Raw genomic sequence first — 25,004 nt, 5'->3', positions numbered from 1 at the left:
AGACTAGAAAGGCACTTCAGCTTCACTCAAGACAAATGAAGATAAAATTGTCCCCAGAGTTGTCTGGGCTTTCAAAACATGTTTGCCTGACTTCTGCAGGCAAGGTTGACTTTGTGAAAGGATCTCTCCATGTTAAGCGAAGTAAGGAGAAAAACCCCACCTGTTTAAAATCTTAATTAGACGTTGACACTGCACCTTCCCAACAAAACTGAATTAAAACAAGTTTACTTTTAGATAGGCTCTTTATGTTCTGGGATATAATTCCAGTCCCCTACAACTTAATTAGCTAAATATACAATGTAACCTTCCATCTGGTAGAGTAATTTAACAGGAATAATTGTGCACCACCATAACTCAACGAGACACTGAGGAAAACCATTGAAATGCTATTTCCTTTCCTTTGGAAGAGAATTATGTACAATTTCAGCATGCTTTGCATTTCTAACAGTTAAAGCCAACAGGGAGGTATCACTCTCATTTATATTACTTTCCCATGAGAAAATCAAAAGCAAAGTACAAAGCTTATGCCGTTGTTCATGAATGGCTTTGTAATGCTTACTTGGCTTTAGCCAGAACATGTTATTTGGCAGCTAAAACCCTTCATTAGAGTTGTGGGCTTGAAACAGATTTTTCAGTGAAACTATGTTTTGCAGGAGTTTGGAGAAGTGCAATCTTTACTAACCAATGTGTTCTATTTTGGATGATCTGATACCATGTGATTTCCACTTTTCACTTCTCTGTTTCTCTCTTTTTGCCATCTTTTAGATGTTCTTGTTTACTTTCCTAAAAGTTTTCAACTGTCCCTGCCCTAGGTAGCATGGAAGAAAAATCCCACTGAAATCAAACAGGACAGTTTCTACTGACTTCAGAGTCTCAGATTTTATATGCAAGGTTTTGCAACTTATTTATCTAGAGGGAACAGACATTGAAATGACCATCAAAACAATTCCACTTCATTTTCAATGGGCATTATGCTCTTAAAAATGCTTTAGATTTTAGGACTGTTCCCTGCTCCTTATTTAAGCTGTTTCCTCTAGGTTCAAAAGTCAAAAAGTTGTCTAGTATCTGATTACCTACTTATCAGAATGTTACACAAGCTGCCTGTTAATGCTAATTTTTAAAACATTTCTGAAAACACACAGTTTGTGTAAGAAAACCTTTATGTAACCATATGAAGCAGAACTTCAGAATTCAATTTTTGCTATGCATTTGCCAGTAAAAGGAGAACTAAGTATTTAAACCAAGATTTAATAATTAGTCTAGTCATCAAGAAGGTTCAGTATCTAGTACAATAGAATAATTACCAGCAAGACAGAAAGTGATGTATATGCAAGTAGTGGGATTTTTGCTAAAACAGAAATACAATGAAAGACCTTTATCCATATCATTTTGAAACTCATTCCTGTAACACCTTCACTTCCTGCAATAAAAAGTAAGCGTTAAATAAAATATATTAGAAGAACAATCTTGCAGTGATGGGAAGACTATGATAGTCTTTAAGAAACTCATCCTGGCGATGACTCCTGTTGAATCCTGGTGCAGGGCCTGGCAACTTTCATGATATGAAAGCATACCTACACAGGTTCTTCTCCCTCTGGCAGTGTCAATAAGCCTACCCTAAAATTCATTTTTATTTAGTTTTAAGCTATGTTAAAAAATTCCCCTCTAACTTGAGCTAAATTAGAGTGACAGGGCACCCCTCCTCACCCCCAGCTTAAGATGCTGCAGAACCCTGATGGACCTGAGATGACTGCAGCCCAGCACAGTAGTTACAATGGTATTACATTTCCTTAGAGCTGCTGGCTCCTGGGGGCTGAACTCTGTTTTGGCCTGTTCATTACATGAATCTGGAAGAAGCTGTTAACAACAGTTTGCTTTAGATTCACTCTTCAATTGCAAGTGAAAGTTTTTTTTCTTTCTAAAACCTCTTACTACTAATTATGACTCAAGTTATTGATAGTGAATTTAGGAAGGCTTAAAAATTCTGGTAATTAATGGAAAGACAAATCAAGAAAAAAGGGCTGGGAATCAGAATACTTTTTCCCCCCCCCTCTCTCTGTAATAAGCACCGGTGATTTCCATTGGGCACATCACCTAGTCCAAATTTATCAAGACTGTTCATTAACCCAGGTAAACAGGGACTCTGAGAGGCAGGAATGCTTAGCACCCCTGAAAAATGGAATAAAATGAGGAGAATTATATTAAGTTTGCCTTGTTTCCCTGCTTCAATAAACAAAGTGCCTCTCCCATTTATTGCTCACTCATAAACTCAGAGAAAAATAATGCTTCTCACTACTGAGCTTGACGTCTTCCTTTTGGCAGACATGGTAATTGAGGGTTTGTGATCCTCTAAGCCTTTTTTTTTTTTTTTTTTTTTTTACCAAAGGCCAAAAGAAATCCAGCTTTTTCATATACTGTTACTTCACAGGAGAGTGTTTTCCTAGAAAATGCAAACAGAAATGGAATTTGGTGGCATGAAAGGGAAAAAAAACTTTCACACACGAAATGTTTTTCTTCTCAGTTTCAACTGCTCCAGTAAATTACTGAGTCACTAAATGCAGAAAGAATAATGTTAAGGAAATATTCTAATTAATTTCTTTTTAAAAAAGATTACATCTGCTGACTTCTCATTCAGGAATCTTTCACTCTCATTACACGAGAGTCTACTGCCTAATCAGGTTAACTTAATATGTTTTTTACAAAGTGATCTTCATGACTGTGCAGCACAGCCTTCTTCCTCTCTTTCATCACAATATTAAACAATCCTTCATGTCCTCTTTTTTCCTCTATGAAATTACATAATTCCCTGCTCCAAGCAAGAACCTTGTATTATTTGCTATTTAAAAAAAACCATGCTGTATTTCCATTGATCACACTTCCAATTTTTGGAAAGCGAGCTACAAACATCTTCTCAAATAGTACCATTGTGAGGGATCTTCAGATCCCTAAGCAAAATGTAAGTTGTAAGCTTACAAATCCATCAGTGAGAAGAGATTCAACTGGTGTAAAACCAAAACAAATGAAAGTATTGATTGACATTCCCATTCTGTCATGATTGTGCTAAACTCAGGAAAGAAAAAAGTTTATACTTGATGTGATGATGTCCCCAGGAATTTCTTCCAACAAAAGCCAAAACATGAGGCAAAATGCAGAAATTCCATCTATAGCAATATTTTTAAAAAGCATGAAGCATTGGTTAGAAAGCTAACCTTTATTGGAATTTACTGGCTTTTGCTGGTTTGCATCAACAGTTGCACACAGAAAATGAAATGTTACAGATTGAAGAACATGCAAATGTTATGGCCATTTGCCAGAATTTCTGCATTTAGTTCAAGAAGGTAAAAAATAAAACCCAAAAACTTCATGTGAAAAGAACTTCTACCCCATCAAACCCATGTTGTTTACTACATTTTCTTAGTTTTATGGTAAACTCATCAAGCAGATATTTTCCCGGATAGATAGACATAGAATTATGGAGATCAACAATCAAAAGTTCCCCATATTAAATGATCAGGTCTTCAAAAGTGTATAGCTCCCGTCAGAGCTCTTACAACAGTCAGTACGAATTTCAAAATTGTTCAGTAATAGGGAGGAATTTTCAAACCTCTCTGGGTAATTTAGATGCATTAGTCTCATTGAAAGTTAATGAGCCATGTGCTGCTCAGGCTTTTGGGTGCTTTGCAGAAAACACACATTACAACTGGTATCCATGGTGAAAGTCATGGGCATTTTAAAAATTTGATCTTATACTGTTTAGGCTAAATTCTGCTCTTAGCTACAGATGTGTAGCTTCTCCTTATGGTACATTTATCTGTCCAGTGAAGCAATAGCTCCCCTTGCTCTGCTCTTTAGAAAGTCTGTCAACACAGAGCATCTGAATACAGCTGTGCAAAGAGCTGCATATCCTGGCCTCTAGCCCCTAGGACAGTCCCAATCCTCCATGCAGCTAAGCTGTGGGAAGCCCACTGCTGACAAGTTCTGCTGCATCTTGTACAGAAAGGAATAATCCATGTGGTTAAGAGAGTTATTGAGTAACCATAGTCACTGCACTAGGATGTTAGCTCTGGTACCTAACCGTGAACATATAAACAGCAAGACTCTTAAGTCTTACCCTAGTTATCTATGCATCCCATCGTTTTAGATGCTAGAGGAGTAAAAGCTGCACAGGATATTTTCCTCTTTACCACAGACTCTCTGAATTAATTTTAAAAAGATTAAAAAGAAGATGACACTTCAGGACTAATGAAGCAAAGGTTAAATAGATTACTGAACAAGAAAGTGAGCAAGGAAGACTCATAATTTACAATGCCTGTGCGACACTCAGTCTTTCCTTAGCACTGAAAAACACATTAGGATGTCAGGAGAGAATCATTCAGCTTTGCTGCCCATTAAATCTGATCTTCAATCAGCATTATCTTCCAAGAGCATTATATTAAAGTTGGAGAAGAAAAAGATACCTCTGTATTTCATGCTATGAATATGGAAAATAAAATTGGGAAGCAAAACAAAGCTGTGATTAAAACCCACAACAGGTATTCCTTTCTTAAAGCTGAAAGGAATGTGAGGTCTGCTTTCATATGAATTGCTGACTTCATGCAGGTTCAGCACCACAGAGGGTTTACCAGGAGCCAGTGGCAATAAGTGTTCATAGCCTAAAGGAAAGGAAAAGAGGTTCACCCCTCATGGCAAAGGTCATATTTCTGCAGGCTTATAGCCTGTTCATATACATGACTGTTCGTGGGACATCTTTGTCTAGTAAGGTCCCATGAGGATGACACAGGCTCCACAATGTCCCCTCTGCCTGGAGGATGGCCCTATAACCACCCAGATCAGTTTAGGGTCATTTGACTTGTGTCGATCTAGTTCCTGTTGCTTTTACTCTCAACCTGATGAACAATCACTACAAACTTTGTGAGGATGTTGCTGAAGGCTGGAATTAAACAACTCTAGTACACAGAGAGATTGGATGTGTACACAGGATATTTAACAGTTGCTATTTTCACGGATGTGGAAAGCTATCAAATATACTCCCTTGCTAACATACAACATGCTGTACACTTCATTTATATTTGCTTATCGGAATCACTATGTAAATGTCATAGAAACAGTTATGCTAATGATTATATTAGTATTTGTCTATTTATTCTGTGGATATTTTTTCAGAGAGTCATCATGTCCTTTGTTCAATTTTGGAACTGATGCATTGCATGCCCAAATATTTGGAATAACATATAGAAAACATCTGGATTTAATTATATTATAGTCCTCTTATGCAGACAATGGGAATTGAATTAAGGAATATTTTGAAACCCCCACTGAGATATAAAAGTATTAGCAGCTGCACGAGAACTTTACTGTTACAATGTTTGAAAATGTTTTGTTTTACAGATCAACAGTCTGACACATCATAAATATCAATCATAACATTTAAGATATATAAACACAGAAGAAAAATTAAAACTTGAATTTGAAAAACTTGCATTTCAAAATTCACAGCATTTAGAAGATGTAGAGTGTATCCTTTTGTTTAAAAAACGAAAATGTATATTCTATTGGCACAGAAAATATGTGTTGGTATGAAGCAGAGAACCACATAAGGGCTTATTGTGACTGAATAGCCTGAGCAAGATTTTATAGGACCTTGTTATATTGCCACCATATTGTACAAAGAGTAATTCAGCTAGAATAAATTAGCATTTTGCTTTTCATGCTTTCATTCCTTTGAAAATATTTGGGGATATAATATGAGCTCAGAGAGTCTGCCCTAAAGTATTAGATACAGACTGGATTTTCTTTCTGAATGTATCCTGGTTCCAAATGCCACATCTTTTCAAGTCAGTACCAGTTTTGCAGTTAGTTTTCAATCTCTCAGTGGCTAAATCACATTCAAAGGCTGTTAGCACAGTAGGGGGTCAGACTTTCTCTCTGAATGTAACTATATCACTCAACAGCAGACTCATGCAATAAGCGATCTAATGTTTTCTTTTCTTTTTTTTCCCCCTTCTCTTAGTGTCTCCCTGCATTCCTGGATACCGGTCACTGCACCAAGGACCTGAGGCAACAGTTACATGGACTCTACCACCATCCTTCTACCCTTCTTTATGGTGCAGAAAAAGTCAAGTCTACAGTTCACCTGCTGTCAAGACAAAAGGTTCAGTTGCTAAATCCTCTGAAACATTCTGAAACTCTCAAATGAACATTTTCTTGTACAATATTACACATTCCTATATGTAACAAGCACACACAAATACAAACTTTGACAACCAATGACACAGAATGCAATATTAATCCAATTCCTCCTCTTTCCATGAATTTCCCTCAAAATGTCCTGAAAAACATTGTCTAAAGGCAGCATACCATTTAAAGATAGATACTGTATCTACCATGCAAAAGAGAGCTATTAAACCCAGAAGTAATAGAGACAAAGAAAATAATGCCATAAAAGATCTGTGAAATGATGCTCTGTTTAGAAACTAGATTTATCAAAACTGAAGCTTGCGCTAGCTGTTAGCATTGGGAAACACTGACTTTTGGTACCATGTGACCTGGTAAAGATGCAGTCAGGATCTTTGAACTTACCCACAGTATCATCCTGAACAGGCTTTGTGGGTTATGATATATGCCTTGCTGATGGACAGCCTGCTTAAAATAAAGGGTGGGAGAATTGCTGGGTAAGGGGCTCGAATAAACTATGCTAACTCACCCGTTTTACGAAGTGGAAAATCATCCTTGGCATCCTGTGCTCCTGGTAAAGTGTACTTGTACGGTGGCGAGGCCCCGCTCAGGGGTGGAGAGCTTTGATCCAGTGAGGTATGGTGGGCAGCCCTGCAGCAGACACAGAGAGGTCACAAATTAGCAGTCACTGAGGTGACCAGCAGTAACTATCTACACATGTTGTACACATGTCTCAGCTGTGTTTATGTTCTTGTTCCTCTAAGTGTGCACAAACCACAGGCTCATGTAACCATTTTCACTTTTACAGTAAGTTATGGAACTCCTCGGGATTCCCAAGAACGCGCTTTTTGCACTCATTATAAAAGTCTCATAGGATAAGAGTCATGTTGACCTACAGACAGGATCTGTCACCAGTTTGGGGGATTGACCATTTTAGATTGCTGCATTTTAATATGAACCAGCTGAGGCACAGCAAAAGCCATTTAAGTCTTGTTTATTATGTACAAATAGATGTACATTGATCCAGACTCTTCTATCAAAATGTGGGGGATTTTCAGGGCAGGGGGGCTTGTATAAAACTAACAAAAAATATTGAGTTACTATTATCTGTCCAAAAAAAAAAAAAAAAAGCAAACTGTTTAGTTATTTAGTGAACAAAGTAGATAAAACCTTGCATTTAAGTTCAGTTTGTAAGTTTTGTGAGTACACCACTCTGCAGCACATCGCATTCATGTCAGCAGAGAAGCCCTGAGCTGAAGAGTGCTTTCTGACAACTGCTGGATGAAAGAATTAGTGTGGGCAGCTCTTTCTGAACACGGAAACTGCAAATTGTAAAGAAATTGCATCATTTGGCCCAGAGACAAGGGTTTTTTTGTTTGGTTGACTTTTCTATTTAGAGTGGGACAGAGGGAAGCTTTCCAATGTTGTGTTTATCTAAACATAATTTTACTTGGCCTTTTACAGAGTCTCTGCCTATCTTTCCAATGTAGGGTGGGTAATCAATAATATGTCTCCGTCAAAAGGGGCACTACCATAAGAGGAAGTACTACTTTCCCTAGTGTAGAAGACATCCCTCTGAAGAGCTCCTCATTCCCACTTGTCTGAAGACAGAACTAAGCTTGGATTATTAGTCCAGAAATCTTACATACTCAAGAGAATTTTACACATTATTTGGAAAAAAAAATCTCCACCAGAAACAATGTAACTATATATTAAATCACATTACTACAATGCTCTCATTAGCTCAGAATGGAAAATCCAAAGAAGGCCTTCAGTGAGTCTTTTTATAAAGAACAAGAACTACATGAAAATTTAGTGTACCACATGCATTTCTGTTTGTCCTATTGAAGCTCAATTTGCAGATAACATTGAAATCTTTCAGAAATGCATCCAGTGTTCATTTTGTTGAATTGACTTACATGTGTGTTTTAATAAGAAAGTGAAAAAGGAATTAATTATTAAAAAAAAAAAAAAAAAAGAGGGGAAAAAGTGTAAACTCTTAAAATGTTAATATGCTCAGTACAGGACTCAACAAAATCACTTGATTCAATGGTCTAAGCAGATTCTCATCAGGGACAGGGGATCATCAGAACATGCAGTTTAGGATACCAAAATCCAGGAGGGTAAAAAAAGTTAAACAACCACTATCCTTCCCCAAATCCTTCAGAATTACTTACACCATCCAAACTTGCTGAAAAACAGCATCTCTTCAAAAAGAAACAAATTTTATGATTGATTCAAAAACCAAGTAAAACAAACACAAAGCTGTTCTAAGTGCAAAAATTGGAGAGCTGGAAATATGACAGATGAAGTTGAAAAATTTGTGACAGTATCAAGAGATGAAGCAGTTGAAATCAAGGGTTTATGCAAATCTTGACACCATCTTGTTCTGTACAGCTCGCACGTTATCATCAACCACCAAGTACTCTTCAATTCAATCAGAAATACTACACTTCTGGCTTTTTGCTAACTTTTTGGTTAAACTTCTATCTTATTCTGGAGGTAGACTCCCAATATCCCTGCTGGAGAAGCATTCTGGCAAGTTTTAGCAGATACCTTGATGAGGCAAGGAAACAGCTTATTATTGAACATACGTGTACCAGAGCTTGGGGTGGCGGCTCATGGAATGATTCTTCCCGTTCGCTGGGGAGTCTTTTGTTGCTGATTTACTCAACAGGAACTCTTGAAGTTTCTGCTTCACTTCTGTACTGGCCACTGCCCCTAAAACACACAGAATTAAACGTATCTTATCTTTACTTAAAAAATTATATTTTAAAAGTAAATGAAAGCTGAAATACAAAAAAGACCCTGTGTCTTGCTGCTGGAAGTGTTGCAAACTATAAAAAATATTGGTGGAAATCAGTCAAAATGAGATAACATTCAGATTAAATGTTTGTCTGTAGAAGACTGAAGTTGGCCATAACCCAGAAATCCAGTGAAGTCATAAGGAATACTTTAACAGCAGATGAGGCCATTTATCCATGGCCAGATGTATCTAAAGAATTTAAATTATTTCCTAATAATTCCCAAATATAAAACCAAGGATAGAACTAAAAAGATAGTGATAAAAGGTCACTTTGAGTTTGCAGTAAAGAATGTTTTTTTCCTTCAGTAAAGTAATAGTAATAGCACAGCAAAACTGCTCTCTGAACACTGTCTTGGTTAAGAGTAGAATGCAGCAGAAAGAGCCAGCAGTGAGCCTTTTTATTCAAGCCTCTTAACAGCCTATACCTGTGATGTCTGGAAGATGGAACACAGCCTGAAATATGAGTCATAGTTGATTATTCTTACAATACAAAACAGATAGAAAGACCAAAATGCCAGGAAGACACAGTGTGTTTTGACCTCTGTTGGTGGCTAGCTCAATAGAGTACCATAAGTAAGCATGTCAGTGTCAGGTTAAACTGCCAATTCCTACTTCCACCATGGGACATGCTTTTTTACTCACAGCTGTAATACTCTTCATTCAAAAAAAAAAAAAAAAAAAAGAAAGAAAGAAAAGAAAATCTTCTTTCAGGTTTTGATAAACAGTGATAAAAAAGGGAAGAAAAGCCATTTCCTTTAAAGTAGCAGCACTAAGGCATACTAATACTCATAAGTATTTGGTTACCCAAGCCTGACATGGTACAGCCAGCTGGTGAGCACGTCCCCCTATGACCCAGTTCCCATAAAATACCTCTACTATTCCTCAGCTTCAGACCCTAGTTCCCCTCCCCACACCTTCCTTCTTTCCTCTACTCATCAAGTAGATCATCACCAGCAAATGCTGGGGCCAGGCCCAGAGGGGTCACAAGTGCTACTTGGCTGGCTGCTACATACTGAACAGCCATGCAGCAAACCAAACTGAGAAGGGAACCACTGAGTTCACATGGCTGCTCTTCCTTTGGTGGGATTACTAATAGAGCCCAATTGTTTACATGGAAACTGATTTTTCATACCACTTATAGGAACCTTTTGTTTCTGTGGCTTCTGCCACACTCTCTCTGCTGGGTCAATCGGCTGGTGATGATTTCATGGATTCATCATTCAAGGTACCAGAAGCACCATGGATGCCTTGACTTCTAAAGTCTACAATACGGTACACCTACAACTGTTTAACTGATAAATTTTTCCACCAAGAAAAAAGGCAGGAGCATATGATCCCCATGAGCATAATGTACAGGTCTTTTCTGCTTCAGTCTTTGTCAGTTAATTCTTGTGCTCATTCAACAGGGCAACTACTCATGGCAGCTGCATTTTGAATACCTTCACAATGTACTTCTACAACCTGATTTTTAAACTGACCTCACTGAAGAGAATTATTTGTATCTGTCTCCCTCTAGTGAGCACTAAATTCCAACAGTAACCTTTGTATCTGTCATTAGCCTTAGAGCTATGTACGAGCTCGAAATAACTCTTGGTTGGGCCTCATGAAATGGTATCAAGAACAAACAAAAGACAGTTTGAAAAAGTACTAGCAAAAATATACAGAAGTCTCAGGCAAGATATTCTTAAATATGTTGTTATATTTTCAATCTTGAAACAGTGATCAAACTAGTTAATCAGCAAGTTGACTTTTTGCTGTTTTGTAGTGCTTGCTGTATTGGCAACTAACCTCTTCAGAAAGAAGCTCTCGAGTGAAGGTTTAGACTTTCAAATTCCCTCCCTTTTTATAAAAAGAGTAAGATTCTTAAGAGGCATGTACACAGGTCTGTCAAAATGTGCTTTTCTACAGTCCTCCAAGTCTGCACACAAACCAGCAATGTGTTTCTGTGGGTGCAGCAGGTGGTCCTGCCTTTCTGCAAGCACATCCTTGACTTCTCTAGTTGCATATTTCACACAGTAATAGCCTTGCTTCAGGTTCCTGTTCATTGTCTATTTCGGCTGGGAGAGGGCAAAAGGGAATAGATTAATTTCTTATTAGGATTCATGGTACATTGACTCTTACTTTCTCGGCCTCTTTCTTTGCCTCGGAGGGGAGGAAGCTGTTGTTCCCTGCGATGCCTCTCCAGTTCCTGCTCTTGTCTCTGCTGCTCCAGTTTCTGCTCTTTTTCAATGAGTTCTTGCTGTTGTTTAATGGCTAGGAGTTCCTGTTGTAACTTGCACAGAACAAAAAGACATGAGAAAGTGCAGTTTGCACTGTTTTCTAGGTCAGTCTCGGCTAAAACAACCCCCTTGAATAACTGAGTATCAGTGCTTTCTTTTGTGCTTACACTTCTTTTCACCTCTTAACCAACTTTCCCCAGTCTTTTAAGCTGGATAGTGCATTACTGGCTGTCACTAAAATGAACTCTAATGTCAGGTAGCAGCCTGCTGCTCTGGTTTCACTTCAAAAATGGCTGGAAAGTGCACAGGGTTCTTTGCCAGTGCACCACCCAACTCTGGCTGCTGTGGTCCGCTGTATTTGTCAGCTCCATCAAGCAGATGCTTAGCACAGAAGCATAATAGCAAGTAGATCAGAAGGAAAAATAAAAAGATCATGAATTCCTGGTCAAAATCCATTATAACAATCCTTTCATAGTGCACGTAATCCCCTAAATAATTTTCTTTTTACATTACATAAGGCAGCTCAGAGAAGGATGAACATAACACTTTCAGGGCCTGCCTCCATTTTACAAATGCAAATATTATGCACTTGCCTATCAGCTTGGTTTGCAGGCATCAAACAGTAGCCCACAAAAGCAGTCTTCTAAGATACTCAAAACTGCACATACAGAAAAGACAGCCATATTGAAGTCTAGCTGAAAATCCAGCTTTGTAAAATAGGTAGTTTGATTTTCTGTGGATGTGGTGGCTTCGTGAGCTTGATGATTCTCATAGTACTGTCTCATAGTACTGAGCAAGCCACTGGTAGGTGCTAGCAGTTTTGCTTGAAAAGGCTTTTATCACACAAATACAGAGAAATAAGCACTCAAACACCATCTCTCAGTCACAGCAAACCTTTCAGGCATGTTTCCTTTTCATGTTTGCCTAAGCATATTCAGTTTGCAGATAAAGTGAGGGATAAATGAAAAATGTTGCTACCTTTATGTGCTCCTGGAGCTGGGCCTGATGCTGGCGGGTCAGGTTTTCATGCTGCTTCTGAAACTCTGCAATCAGCAGTTGTTTCTGAATTTGCTGCTGCTGCTGGATCAGAAGTAGTTCCTGCTGTAGTTGCTTTTCACGCATAATTGGGTCCACCATGGGAACCATCATCCTGAGATCAGTTCGCAAGTCTAATGGTGAGATAGGCTCTAATCCCACGGGAACCTCTGACTTTACATCCACTGTGGGAAGAAAACAACAAAACGTATATATATATTAAATATAACTGCAGAAGAAGAATACAGATCATTCCTACTGGGGAAAAGACCAGTTTCACTCAGAGACTTCTTCGATGTACAGATCTAACAAAACACTCGTGTAATCCACGCAGTATGCAAACTTCAGACATTCCTACTTATAACTGGAGATTTCATAAATTTTTTTATCACTTTCCATTCTCTGCAGAAAAACTCTGAGATTAATATTCTGCTAAACAGACTAACAAGCAACCCACTCCTAAAACCCCATCATAGCCTAATGGAGCAATATTTAGGAAGAATCTCTGGGACTCTACTAATGCTTCACAATAAACATTCAGGGCACTTCTTCAGTGTAAAAAGAAGGCCGGCCAGTTCTCACTGCATTGCAAGAGATTTTCCAAAGCTAGCACGTAGATTTTCTGAGGATGGTGTTACACATGAACAGCTACCTGATGCTACATAGCTACTGCATGTAAATATACCTGGAAAACACATAGGAATAACAAAAATACAAAATTATAGGAAAATAATTTGACACACAAACCAAGACTTTTTAATACAGTTTTTCTGAAAAGTGACCACCATGCTTGGAGTGGATTAGACATAATACACTATATATGCCATGAAAGAAAATTCAGACATCTTGCATTATTCCAATTTGTGGCAGCAATGATATATATTGTTAATCCAGCATTAAAGTACTTAATGAAGAATCCTGTGGTTTTCTATCTCCTTATTTAAATTGAAGGGACCAAAAAGCAGCAGAAGAGAGAGATTTGATGATTTCCACTACAATACAGGTAAAGCTCAGATTTTCACATTAAGTGAAGAGACAGAGTGTACCTTTATCTGTTTCAAAAGAACAAAAAACTAGCAAGTAACGTTTCTACAAGAAGAAAATAAATAGCAGCTGAAGCTTTCTGCTAAAGCTCAGCAGTTCTGATTCCATCCACGAGAGGGCAGTGGAACACAAACACATTCACTCCGGTTCCTACTGCTCTACTACCTTCACTGGAAAATAAGATTATTAACTGAAAACAAACACGCTGTCGGAAGTGACTAGGGAACAAGATTTTAAGTGTATTTTCTCCTTTTGCTCTGCTACGGCTGTATTTGTTTTCAAGGAGAAAATGAATGAAACAATGTTTCTGAAGAAGCAGAATGAAACAGAAATGTTGAAGCAAGCAGGAGCAGTAAAACTGAAGCAGCAAAAGTTGAAACTGCAGCAAATGGAAATAATGAATTCTAACTATATGATCAAATCTATTAGTAAAAAGTTTTATAAAAAGAAGAGATGTAGCACCAAACCTCTTCTATTGATCATAGTCTTCTCAAAATTCTGGAAACATACAATTTTCCAGGCCTTTTCCTTTTCTTTAAATCCTAGTATCTGATTGTAAACCTGAGAGAATAATTTGCCTTCTTAACCCACTGTCCCAACAGAATGATTGTGTCTAAGTGCTTACTTTTGTTCTGGGACTAATCACTAAATTATAAAAAATCACCTTTAACTTACAAAAACTACTCTTGATTATAAATAATTGCCACAGACCAAGAGAAATGGACAGGCAAACCTCCAGCCTTTCATCCCATTTATTCAGCAGCAATCCACATTCCATTTGTCTAGACTAAATATAGCCACGTTTATACAAGAAATCAATAGTGCTTGCGGAGAGCAGAGCAAAACCATGAATATTTCATCAAACTCAGAGAGAAATGGCAATCAGCAAACTGACAGCAAACCATATAGGCTGACTGGCCCTCCAGAGAAGTCTCCAGTACTTGGACAATGGCTCATTGCCTGCAAGTCACAATCTTATCATCAGCGCTCTTCTATTTTTAACATTAATTGCATTGTAGGTGACAAAGGCTTATCATGTTTAAAGTGAAGAGATGGATTTTCTTACATCTTCTGTGACAGGATAATAAGCCTTACTAGGAGCAATAATAGTAACCGGAGCTCGGCAAACCCTGCAGGCTCTGGTTCGCAATAGTGTTTGCAAACTGAGCCCCGCAGGGTTTGGTTCACAATAGTGTTTGCAAACTGAACCCTGCAGTTTATTTTGCAGATACTGGCTACAAATCAACCCCTACAGGTTCGCATGGTGATTCAGGCTGACTATGCTTCCTATCTCTGACAAGCACCCCACTTCTTCATTTTCAGAGCACTTCTCATGAGGGGAGACCTCCAGATCTTTCTAACAATGGAAATTTCCTTCCAGTATTAGTAAAATGTACAACTGAAATCAGGCTCAGTTTGGTAAAATACACATTTTCAATAATTTTCACACACTCAAATAATGTCTAGTGCTGGAATATCTACTTCACCAAGTATAACTTTAACTCATCCCTTAACGTGGGGGAAAATAAACATCAAGGTAGTTCTAGAGAATTAAATCCATAGAAATCAATACAGAATCTTTCATGTCATTTAAATGTCAGTGTTTACTGACAGAAAAGGACAAGTATTTATATCCTGGCATAAGTATTGCTAACACTAGGGTTACTTCCAATACTACTAATAACTGCTGACATAGCAAATAGTTACTCTTTTGGGGCTAATAACTGTCTTAAAACTAATAGATAACCATATAGTTACTATATAGTTACTAATAGTTATATATAGTTATAATATCTATAATAATAATAATATTAGTTATAATAGTTACTAATAGTTAGCTGGGTAATAGTCAACCACATCAACAAAATTATTCTAAACAAGTGACTACAAAATCACCAATCAAACTGATGTCTGTTAGGCGGTCCTAATGCCACAGGCCATTTACATTCTCCTGACTTATTACCAGCTGACAAGAAAGAGACAAAGCAGCCCTGTGCAGCTACATCAGTGTGAAAAATGTGTAATGGAGCAGAGAATCAGAATCAGTGTCTTTAAAAGCTCTGACTTTCAGCTGAAGCATCTTCCCCCCTGCCATCCCAGCACAATTTTAAGTCTCAAAAGAGCAAAGGTGATACAGGATGTTTATTCTCACTGGGGCTTTTCATGTTTTTCCACCCCCTCTACACAAGAATATACGTAGAAAAGGAATGTCCTAATCAGTGCCCCCAACTTCCAAACATCACAAGAAGCAGGGCTTTAACAAGAAGATTCATCAAGATATAAACCAAAGAAGGAAAAGGATGGCTAATGAAAGAAAGTATTAATCAGAGCTTGACAAAGGGCAACTTCACTTTTTGGGAGACTTGTTTTGCAGGATTTCCAGTATCACCAACGAAGCAATGTTGTGGCAGGCATGATTCAGAGCAGGACCCTGCCCACACTCTCTCCACTGTGGTCTGGAGCAGATCCTTCCCAACAACTTTGCCGACTACAGAGCACGCCTGGGATTCCTCTCTAAGGTTAAATAAAGACAAACTCTCTGAGCTCATGTCAGCTGTGGTGAATACAACAGTAGGCTGCAGAATATTAACTAGAAATGTTACTGAAAGCTCGGTGATTCCAGGAAATATGCCAAAATTTGAGTGGAAAAATATTTAATTTTCAGCTACAACACACTGCAAAAGGCATATGTATTTATTTTTCCTATAAATACATGATTGCCTTTATCTTGAAACATAACAACAAAAATAATTTCAGAAGAGCATCCATATCAATTATATTGCATACATGGCACTTCCCGCAGTGTTTTTGACATTCTGTGGAAAGAAAATAAGAAACTTGCAAAACAGCATGCTTGTTGAGTAGATTCAGATGTTTGAAGCGTATGTAAAAAGAAGTAAAAGAGTTTGTTTTAACCCTGAGGCTTTGCTTTTTTAAACCATTCCTTAAAATGGGAATCACTGAAAAACTCTAAGTCTTTCACTAAGACATTTCAAGCTTTGTTTCTTGTGACTAGTTTCAATTCCTGGTGTATTAGAATACACAAATCTTCCGAATCACAAGTGATAAAGGAAAATATCAGAAAATAAACCATCGCGCTTTCTTACCATCATCTCCCAAGAGAGACAATCTTCTTTTTGTGTTGGCAGTTACCTTTCTTGGCAGACATTTAAGTCAGCTTTAAGAACAGGAACTTAAACAAGGTATGATGCCATCAGCTGAACAGTTGCTATTCTTTATTTGAGGTGCAATGAATAACAACTCTAAGTAGACTCGGTTACAAGAACATCTCATCTAGTACATTTATGTACGTTCTTACATTAGAGAAACCATGTGAATTTGCTGGGACTGCAGGGATTCAAGCTAACCCTTTTCCAAAGGAATTTCTCAGTTGTGCTGTTGGGCTGGGCCAGGACGGAGGGCTGGAGAGAATAGGGCATGAAGCTGATGAGGCTCTTTCTCCTGCCTTGATCATCCAAGGCAGCCTTTTACTGGAGGAGCAGTTAAGGTTTATGAAGTGAGCGAGCAGGACTACAAAAGCTGGAATGCTAAATTAAAATTACGTGTGACAAGAGACAGATGACAAGCTCCTCCAACTAGCAATTTCAGTATTAGGCAATAAAAGCGTACTCCTGAAGATACACCAAAACAAGTAAAATCTAGAAGAATCATTCTGCCAAGAAATGGTCACACCTCGCCCCAGACATCAACTCAGTGAAGTATTACTAAGAGAGAATGGGAGAGCCATTTATACTAGTGGTACTCTTTTGGACTCTGCCTTACAAAACAGAGCCCACATAAGTTATTATTAATTTCTCCAGTACTTTTCATAGTTTTGATATGCTTTTCATAAAATGAAAACTAACCAGAACAGTTTTGCACATTGCAGTGTAAAAGAAACTCCCTCCATTTGTCCTCTTTATTCAAATAAAGTGAAAAACCTTCCTTTTTGCAGGATTAGCCATCAGTCAGACATGACGTAGTCAGAGCAGACAGAATTTACAAAAAAGAGCTCTAAATGGTGGAAAGAGTGGAGGATATCCCCCACCCCAATAAAGATAATACTTTGCATTTACTCTCCAGTTTAAACCTAGAATTCTCCAGATTTATGTGCCATCTTATTCAGGACTTGAAAAGCACCAGCACCTGAAAAGCCATGGCAGTGTCTTTGAACATAGACTGAAAAAGTCTTTGAAAAGACTGAAGAAAAGAAATATCACAGGAAGCTGAAAGTTGCAGGAATAAGGAACAGCGGGTAGGAGGGAAACTTTGGCAGGCAGGTGAGACAGAAAGTAACTGGCAGGAGATTGAGCAGAAAATGACTGGCCAGGCATGAGCAGCTGACCAGAGATGTAGCACAGGAAAAGGAGTTAAAATTCCTTAGTTTTCTGTGCTGAGAATCAGCATTACAGGAGCACTGCTCACTTTGTAATCCAAGAGCAGCCCTGGCACACTGATAAGGTGGCAGTAGAGGCCACAGTGGGAAGCAAGAGCTAACAGGGGAGTAATGTGTTTATTGTGAGGATGCTGTGAAATTAGGCGAGCAACGTGGTTTTGAATAGCCATGACTAAAGAAGGCAGAGTCTGGCATGAAAACTACTAAGGCAATTGTTCAGTGTTCAAATTTGCAGAAAATTGTCCTAATCTGAGGCCTGTTCCCCAGAAGAGAGGTGGCTCGCGGCTTTCTGGGGGAAGCTGTGACACTCAAGACCTGCGCAGCAGACTGCAGGAGTAAGAAGATGAAATTTTAAAATTCAGCTGGTGACATCAGAAGTACAAGTCGGATGATCAATGAGCTGTGAAAGGTTAAGTTATCTCCCATGGGATGTTTTTATCATCCCAGCTCTGGTGGCTAAAATCTTGTACCTCAATTCTCAGCTGGCATAATCTGTCATTCCTCCGTTAACTTCAATATAGGCAAAGCTTCTTTATGTCACCTGAGAAGCTTGATGGTAGAATCTCTCTCATGAGTAGAGGGGTGAAAGAAGACAGCCTTGAGAGCACCTCATTTTAATACGGGGACAAAAGCACCCAGATTTATGATGACACTGGCAAAACTTTTTTCCAGTCTTTAAAATCAGCAGAACTTTTTCTCCACTCTCACAATTATGCTAAAGGATGCATCCAAGCTGAAGAAAGCATCACTTAGATTTCACTGAATGTTATTAAATATTTTTTATTAATTATATATCCTCAATTATATTCTCGATTTTTGTGGTCACAAGCAGGAAAGCAGAAAGAAGACAGCAAAGATTTTTTTCAAAGGCAACACGATGACTTTTTATGGCAGTTAAGTACTTGACTGCAATTTGTACTTTTAAAACCTCCTTGCTTGGAAAGGAAAAGCACAAGAAATTAAGACACATTTCAGATCATAAAAAATACTTTCTAGTTACTTTCTGGGATTATCCTCCAAGAGTCAGTAATTATTTTAAACAGTACTATCATCGAATTAGAAATATAAGTGAACTGTCAAACCTGATGAGGCACTCAATTGAGTTTATAGTATTAACGAGAAGTGTAATAAATTACACCAGAAATGTATTCCCCTTTGTTCTATAAAAGGGATCTTATCATGATTATACCTTTTCCCTATTTCTTTTAAGTGTTTGCATACATGTCATAATGAGAAGTAAAATAAATGCAAACAGCGATCTGGGCTTTGATTTACCATTCTCTTATTTCCCCAGGGCCTGGATAGGAAGCTGAAACAACCACAAACTTCTAAAATATCAGTGAGAGGCCTTGAAATACCAACACTGAAGTTACAGCTAGCTGGCTTTTGTAAAAAATCAAAGGCTTTATTATATTGATTTCTAAAATCAGATTCCTTCTCTGTAAATAGGCTTTTGAGACAGTCATAACAAACACAAACATAAATGCCATCTAATTTGTTATAGCAAAGAAGTTCTTAAATGTTACTGTGTTCACTGTTTCTTCTCTACTGAATACATGTGCAAAAGTCCCACATATGAGCCTCCCAGAGTTCATGCAAGTATCAGGCCAACCACTTTTGTCACAGGAATAAAGGCAAATGCGCCCAGTAAATCACATCAGAATGTGAAATGCTTCTAAACTCAAACCTGGATGATCTGTTGTCAAGAAATCCAAGCTGAGCTATATTTGGGTTTCTGAGTTACTTTATTTATATTTCAGCTAGGAGAACTCTTACATACATGTTCTCTAACTCCTCAGCACACAGGCATATTTTCACATTCTAGAAAATGTCCTTTGGATATCAGGAATCTAAATATCCTAAATTCTAGATATTACTGCTGCAGGGAAGATAAAAACAGGACAAAGATAAATGCATGTATAGTCAAAGATGTAGAATTTCTACGTAACTTTCTTCTCAGTTCAAAAGTCTATGGCATACTGGTGATAGTATTAAATAATGATAACGTATCAGTGTTAATTATGCTGTTGAAAGCTGTTGATACCATGGTTATCAGGTTAGCCTATTTGACCATAATGTGCCCACCCCATATCATGCACACACAAAAAATGGCAGGGAAGAATGTAAAATAATATCCTTTTGGCTGCATATCTTCTGTGCACAGGTAAGTACCAGTGTCAGCGAGATCGTATTGAAGATGCCAAGTAGGGTTTGATTTGGTGGCAGCACCACTTAGTGGTTGCAGAATTAAGTAGGTATAATGTCTCCAAATCAGTTGGTGCCAGCTTATCATTATGTGTCAGTCACTTCATTAAAGCCTTAAAACTAATTAATTAAAATGAAAGCACATGTGATATAAATCTATGTGCATGCACTTGCATAGATACATAATTCTTGCATCATACCCTGAAATGTTACGAAAAACAGAGAGCAGACATGATACAACAGATTTCTCTCACCTCCCATTTTAAAACAAGTATAATGATAGATGCTACAAACACATAAGAAAGGCAATAGGCTTTTAATTGTGTCACCATTTTTATGCATTAAGACAGTGTACAAAGTCCCCTGGATTGACTGAGAGGGGACCATGAGGGGTTCTAGAGATCTGCTACAGTCTTTGCCTCATCCCCCATCCAGAGGCAACATGATGCTGCTACAAGTGTTATCAAATACATCCAGAACATATGGTTTTCACTTTTCTTTCATCTGCTCCACTTGCGAATGCTGCAGGCATGTTGGTGGCAATATCGAGGTTATACCTACTGAGTAATTCCCAACAGTGGGGATACCACTCCCAAATGACAAAGGGGAGAGGGGAAAAATCTCTTCCTTAAGTGCGGATATCAAAGGTAAAGAACTACCATTTGGGCATGTCAGGAGGTATATCCTCAAGTATCACAGGGCAGCATGCTCCTGGCAAACTAGACAGTGGGTGGAGGTTTGCTGAACACGTATCCCCAAATAGCTTTGCTATTTCAGGGGCGTGACAGCCACTGCTCCAAATGAAACCCTTGGAAGGCAAGATGCAGTACAAATCTCTCAGGGAATTGCTTTGTGTTTTAGGGAAAATGATGACTGACCCCCAAAATTATTTGAATAGAATATTTTCCAGTTCCTGATTTCTTTTGTTTTTGCAGCTGTATGTGCTCCCCAAGATGCTACAATATTTAGGGTTTTCTTGTTTCTTCTTTTTTACTGCATAGTGAAAACTATCACGTACATGCAACCTACTAAGCTCACAACTTCTCTATTATACCCAAGAAATCAAGAAAGACCTTCTATTATTCCAACGTTTTTAATAAATATTTATGGAAGGTCCTGATCTTTGACAAACATGGGGCTAAAAATAGTTTTGATCCCAAGCACAGAAAAAGGAAGGATTGCACTGAAATCTCCCATAGAAGAGGGAAAAAATCTAACAGAATAATTCCTTTTAAAGAATCTTTCTAATGAGAGAGTAAATGAGATGCCAGTCAGAGACTGACAACACAATACTACCTACTATGTTAGCTCAGAAATAAAACTCTTACATATCGTATGCAAAATTAACAATTGCAGATATTTATTAGAAATTTGTTTGTATTAAATATTTTTTTCCTGTTCTGCTCTCCTTTGTACCACATTGCCTTGGACTGCAGCATACTGAGGGGACTCTGTCTTCCTCTACTCACATAAAACACCTAGTATATTTGCATAGTGACTGAAATAAAGTTAATAAATAATACTAGATCACTGGCTTGCCATTTTTCAGAAGCCCACCTGTTGGATTACTGATATGTAGCAGCAGAAAGATTAAAGCATACCTAGAGAAAACACAATGGGTAAAATAGGGAAAATGAAAGGGAAAGATATGGTCCTAATGATGATGCAAAGCAAAGGAAAGAAGGTAGAGTTAATTAGAATTCATAATTGAATTAGTAGTGGCAGAATATGAAAAGGGACAAACAATTGAAATACAGCTGATAGGAATATTATGCAGCAGTCAAGCCTCAAAGTTGGATGGATAACGACCTCAACAGGCAGAGAAGATGGGCTACTCTAAAGAAACTAAGGAGGAATTTCTGGGGAAGATCCCTCTCAGCTTTGATGAAAGGGTTGGGAAGGTTTTAAAGGCCTTGATTTAATCTATTTTCTGCTGCAGACAAAGCATGTCTTTCAGGGAACAACCTTGACTACCATGCAGATGGCCTAATTTCCATTACTAAGACATTACATAAGGCAGGCACTCCAGCAAAAGAGATTACATAAAATACACAAAAAGCGTTATAAACTCACAAGCAAGGAAATGCCAGTCTTCCAGGATTCTTATATTTTTGTCTCATTAATGTGAAGACAGTTGTGTTTTTATAGTGTATAGATCCAAACCATAAGCATTTGCAGGAAGTGATCACAAAAAGTCCTTCTCTCATATTCTGCCATTTGGGATTTGGGGGAATTACTTGAAAAAAGGAGACAGCTGCAATCTAAATATTGCAGAACTCTTCCATTTTATAACAAAAAGGTGTCTTGGCAAAGGCAAAATTTTAGATGTTTACTTCTAAAATCAAGTAATGTTCTTGATCTGAAAAAAATCCCAAACTAGGCATATAACATCTGGTTCATGTAATTCTGTGACATACTTAGCATCATCACTATTACACTACTTATCTAAACTTCTCCTTTCCCGTTTTTTCTCTTCTCACTACAGTAAATGATGTCAATCCTATTGTGCCCATACCTGTGTTTATTTTGACTATCTACTTTGATTCCTTGAAAACATCTGCTGTAAAATACCTGCCGTAAATTCAAAAGATTTTAGATAGAAAAAGCAACTTACCACTAGCATTGCGCTCTGTATGACAGAACGAGAAGCTATTGCTATTTTTTTTATAACTATGTACCACTAAACTTACTTTGAAAATATTATTAATGATTTGTGCTCTCTAGACTAAAGAGATCTCTGAAACGCTCCCTCTGGAATGCAGAGATATGATTTCAACCACCAGAGGGAGTCAATCTGGTTTTTCAGGTCAACTAAAAAATGAGGCTGAACAGAAAAAGCACTGAGAAGGGAATAAATCACTAACAAATAACATAGTTTATATCCAGATATATGTGGATACCACACAGAATGAAAACAAAGTATAATTTGTAATCTGTTCATTGAGATAAGATAATCACCTTTTTTGCTTTAAGTGTTCATTAACAAAATTTCTATTATATTCTTTTCCTGTACGACTTCAGATTAGTAAGATCTTAAGGAATCAAAAATTAATAATTGACATAATCAGAACGATGTTCATATTTCTGTCCAACTTAATTTTCTTTATTTGAGTTCAAGTCACAACCATACTCATAAATCTGTTTCAAACATATGCTGGCATAACTAAGAACTGTAAATACAGCAGGTTTTCTTCAGTTTATTTATGATTTAATCACCTTAATCGGCAAGTAGAGTTATGGACTTATGGTGATGAGTATAGGAAAGAAACTGATATTTTTACTCATTTTGCCAAACACTTTCCTTTGTAATTTTTCAGCATCGGAAAAGCAAACTATAGGAATTATGAAGATGATGGCAACTTTCTTGTACATTAGCTGGAGATATTTTTCATGATAGTTATTCTAAATAAATACTGCAAAATGGTTCTGCATTCTGTAATATTCCAGAAACTAACAAAATGAAACATTTATAAGAAATTAATCTGTTATGTCAAAAGAAACAACAGCCACAGAAAAATTCTACACAATTCTGATGCCACTTATCAAGCAGAATTCAGAAAACTGGAAATCCAAAAGTTATTACCCATTTTTGCTTTTCTGCATTTCAGTAGGTCCATTTCTTACTAGTGGGTTGATTGTTTCTCTCTTAATCTCATCTGACATGCAGAAAGTCAGTCAAACCGATGGGCATTTCTTCAGTCTCAAATGAGAGATTCTTTCTCAAGTAAGCTTTTCCAGAAATTAAATTTCCTATTAAGAAGTCTACAAAAATAAGTTGCAACTCTTCTCAAATTTCAAACTCGAGTTTTAGAAATCTGCAGATCAGACCTGGAACCTGCAAACTAGATTGACTGCTTGACTGGAGTCAAGCACTCTTCAAGAAACTCTTTGGGTCCTTTGAGAATCTCAGCTTAATCATTTAAATAAACCCTAGTCATATTGAAATCCCCACCCCCACTTAACACATGCATCATTCACAGTAGAAGTACCCTATCATCAGACCGAAGATGAACAATTCTTAGCACACTGCAATAAGCACATTTAGTCCTGTTGACTAAGCTTTTGAACGTCTGGAAACGTCATCACAAATTAAATTCTGCAATACAAGAGGCAACATGAAAGAAAGTGCTCAGTTTCTGCACTTTAAGAAGAACTTTTGTGATAATGCTATCAAAGAGATAGCATTAACAATATGTTATGGAATTATTGCATCAGGCATTGCATATTAAGGACTGGGAGAAGAATGCAGTGCAACTAATTTAAGGTTTACCATGGAAAGGCTCTAATATCGATTTTAAGGTAAACACTGAGAGAGCTTGGTACCATACAGAAAACATTGATATGTTTGCTTTAACAAGAGACAAACTAGAATCTAGCCTGAAACCCCCTCATCAACCCATTGCAGAAGGCTAGATGCTGAGATTTTCAACAGCATCTTAGTTGCAGCATCAGCATCCATTAACGTGTTCTTCTCTTCAGTATAATTTGTTTTCTTTCTCAGAAATTGAAACATTCTTCCTGACTGAAGTAATCTGAGTAATTGTGAGTTTTCCTCTTTCTTACTCAAAGGATTTCAATAGCTACCAGGAAGTGATATTCAATAGTTTTAGTTTATTGAAAATATTATAATGAAGCATATTAAAACAATTAAGAACAAAATGCAAATATGTCCAGAAAGTATAGCTTTACTTTATACGGCTTTTTATATTTGTGCCATGCACATTTATATTTCTTAGAGTTATGCTGCTAAGAAACAGTAACTTATTTTGGCTAATGAGGTTATTTACACTAATTTATAGATATCTTTATGCTTGGTTTTCTTCCCTTAATTAGGATCTGATAGTGAATACCTGAACTGGAATTTCTACACTGTTACGGGTTTCCCTGTAGCCAACCCTGGCTCAGCACTCTCTCAGCTGACTGTAAAGTTTAAATAATTAAATGAATGCTGAGACCATGGTAGTATATCCATAAAGCACGTTTCATGGAATGTCTTAGGAACTGAAGGTGATGAATATACCACAGGAAGCTGACATCCCCCTACTCACCAACACAAACCACAATTTCCTAGAACTACCACAAAATCGACACAACCACTAGCTACTTATCATTGTGGACAGAAGCA

At 37.5% G+C, this 25,004-nt stretch overlaps 1 protein-coding gene across 18 annotated transcripts in view; it reads right to left on the bottom strand.

Annotated features, from left to right (window-relative positions):
• The window catches only part of HDAC9 (histone deacetylase 9), a 489,493-nt gene that overhangs the window by 217,094 nt on the left and 247,395 nt on the right, over positions 1-25,004 (bottom strand). For 13 of the 18 annotated variants that reach the window (XR_012633220.1, XM_074900381.1, XM_074900380.1 and 10 more), the window contains 4 exons: positions 12,178-12,419; positions 11,102-11,252; positions 8,769-8,895; positions 6,704-6,825 (listed from right to left, as the gene is read on the bottom strand). Coding sequence is in view for 17 of the 18 variants with exons in the window: in XM_074900381.1 (XP_074756482.1) it covers positions 6,704-6,825; positions 8,769-8,895; positions 11,102-11,252; positions 12,178-12,419 (642 nt within the window). In the remaining variant the exon portion in view is untranslated. The remainder of the gene's footprint in view (positions 1-6,703; positions 6,826-8,768; positions 8,896-11,101; positions 11,253-12,177; positions 12,420-25,004) is intronic. The other 5 variants (XM_074900374.1, XM_074900377.1, XM_074900375.1 and 2 more) reach the window with 3 other exon arrangements.

Source organism: Athene noctua, chromosome 2 (assembly GCF_965140245.1).
Source record: "Athene noctua chromosome 2, bAthNoc1.hap1.1, whole genome shotgun sequence".
NCBI classification, from domain to species: domain Eukaryota; kingdom Metazoa; phylum Chordata; class Aves; order Strigiformes; family Strigidae; genus Athene; species Athene noctua.
This window is presented reverse-complemented; position numbering and strand designations above follow the sequence as displayed.